The sequence below is a fragment of the Zophobas morio genome, unplaced genomic scaffold (assembly GCF_036711695.1).
Source record: "Zophobas morio isolate AGI-343-1 ecotype UQ-CSIRO unplaced genomic scaffold, CSIRO_AGI_Zmor_V1 ptg000020l, whole genome shotgun sequence".
Classification (NCBI taxonomy): domain Eukaryota; kingdom Metazoa; phylum Arthropoda; class Insecta; order Coleoptera; family Tenebrionidae; genus Zophobas; species Zophobas morio.
The window spans coordinates 1,287,080-1,289,597 of NW_026972125.1; the positions used below are offsets into that span (position 1 = coordinate 1,287,080).

General features: G+C 34.6%; 1 protein-coding gene across 1 annotated transcript; it reads left to right on the forward strand.

Moving 5' to 3' along the window:
* The first annotated feature begins 800 nt into the window (after positions 1 to 800).
* Positions 801 to 2,124, forward strand: LOC135131404 (alpha-tocopherol transfer protein-like). Its single transcript, XM_064059149.1, has 6 exons — positions 801 to 1,016; positions 1,074 to 1,224; positions 1,277 to 1,529; positions 1,584 to 1,694; positions 1,747 to 1,849; positions 1,907 to 2,124. Exons 1-6 carry the CDS (start codon positions 899 to 901, stop codon positions 2,056 to 2,058), a joined length of 888 nt encoding a protein of 295 aa, XP_063915219.1. The 5' UTR covers positions 801 to 898; the 3' UTR covers positions 2,059 to 2,124.
* The last annotated feature ends 394 nt before the right edge of the window (positions 2,125 to 2,518 follow it).

Here is a 2,518-nt window from a genome sequence, read left to right on the forward strand (position 1 = left end):
TTTACAATTTTCCGATTTCAGGGTCTTCTAATTTCAAATCTTCAGTTTTTCAATTTTTAGAATTTTTTGTTTTTCGATTTTTTTATTTTTCGGTTTCCCAGATTTTGTTTTGCATTCAATTCAGATTGTAATTTTTAAATTTTGAACAAAAAGAACAAGTTTATTAAAACTGAAATTTTCACGATTTTACAGTTTTTTGCTTTCAAGTTTTCTAGTTTTCAATTTTTCAATTTTTCGTTCTTTCGGTTTCTAGATTTTTCAATTTATAAATATTTTAATTTTTCTGTATCAGATATTTCAAAATTAGATCAATTCGGGTTTTTTCGGTTTTCTCGATTTGTCTGAAAATTACTCTTTTCCTTAATTCGAACCTCCTGAATAAGAATCTGGGGCCAAAAAATGTAGAAGAGCTTTTGATTTTTTTAATAATCTCTTGCGGAGATCCTAAGCAAGGATTTTGGACCTAAATACTAAAGAATCGACCAGAAAACTTCAAGAAATCGAATAATAAAAACCAAAATGGCTTCTCTTTGTCCGTTCAAAAGTTTAGAGCGTTGAAAAACTTAAATTTAGACCGCTTTTTATGGCACTAATTTTTCTAGTAAAAAAACTTGTCCGACACACTTCCAGTTTTCAATGCGAATAGATAAACAAGTCATTGACTCTGAAAGCGCAAGTAATAACTTACTTGTGGTGATTCTGATTACTGAAAACAACAATGAACTGCGTTGATAACGCCTATTTATGCCCACATTTAATTGTAATGCACATGTTTTAAAAAAGTTACATTTAAAACATATAACGCGACTGCTCGCGTCGTATAACGGAACATTTTTATTGACGTCACATCACCAGCTCTGGAACTGGTTAGTTAGCTTATAAATTTTGCCAGTCACAAATGCAGTGCATCATTGAGGCAGAAAAACTGTACCTAAAAGACCCAAAAATCAACCGCGAAGATGTGAAAATTCTACAGGAGTGGTTGAAAAAGCAACCACATTTACCAGAGTTAGAAGGTTAGTAAAAATAATAATAATGAGACGCTCTTGTACCTTGTACCTATTTTTTTTTAGAGTCTCAAGTGATCATCTTCCTCCACAGTTGCTACTACAGCATCCAGGCAACCAAAGCCACCATTGATAGTTATTTCACGCGAAGAAGTCTGCACCCACAGCTATTCTGCTGCCCTCCTCAAGAACTAGTACGAGAGAATTTTTCTGTAGGGTAAGTCATAGACGCCAAACGGACGAAAACGTTAACAATCAAACCCTACCAGCATCAAAAAAATCCTCCCGAAAATGACACCAGAAGGGTACACCATCCTCTTAACTGGACTGCTTGATCACAGACCAGAAAAGTATAACTACAATAACGAACTGCTTCTGCTGAACTTGGTGTACTGTCTGCACGTACACAAATACGGTTTTGCAGAAGGGGTGATTGTGATAGTCGATTTGCAAGGGGGTTCGTTGGGACACTTAGCCAGAGTGAATCTGTCGTCCCAAAAATGCATGTTTGAGCATCTCCAGGTCAAAAAATTGCTTTAATTTTAGTGTTTTGTTGTTTTTAATTTGCAATTACAGGAGGGAATGCCAATTAGATTAAAAAGCATCCATGTCATTAACGCAGTTCCGTTCATGGACAAAGTGATGGCCTTAGTGAAACCACTAATGAGCAGTAAATTATTCCAGATGGTAAAATAAAATGACGCTCGAACTCAAAGTCCCGTCAATGGTTTGTTTACAGGTACAAATCCATTCAACACTCGACTCTTTGTATGATTACATCCCGAGGGAATGCTTGCCTGTGGATTACGGTGGGGAGGGTCCTTCCAGACAGGCGATGCAAGGTACCACCAGGTATCACAAATCGTAACTTAGGTACTTAATTAACTGTTTGTTTGTAGAGGAGATGATAGATGATATTTTTCACAACGTGAATTTTTTCAATTGGCACGATTTACAGACTGTTGATGAGTCGAAGAGAGTTGAGAAGTCGAATATCGGGGGGTCGAATTTTGGTGCGGAAGGAACCTTCAAGAAGCTTGAAATTGATTGAATAACTAAATTAAACAGGTGTGATTTTGTGTAGGTGTCTTAATTGTAAATAAAAATGGGAACATTTTTATTTTATTTTATTCGAGTTCAGCAATTTTAAACTGGTCTTAAAAACAAGAGTTAAAACAAATTAAATAAAATAATAGTAGACCTTTTCATTTTTGGATTTTTCAATTTTTCAAGTTGTCGATTTTTGTAAATATTTCAATTTCTTGATTTTTAGATTATTTGATATCTCGATTCTCCGAGTTTTGGAATTTTCAATTTCTCGAATTTTCGACTCGACGTTCCGATTGTTCCAGTTCTTGATTTCTCGACTTTGGCATTTTTTGATTTTTCGTTTCAATGTTTGGTGTTTTCGATTTTTCAATTTCTCGATTTTGTCGACTTCTCGACATATCGATTTTTGATATAATCGAATTTTTGCAAAAAAAAAACGCAATCAAAATAAGTCGAAAAAA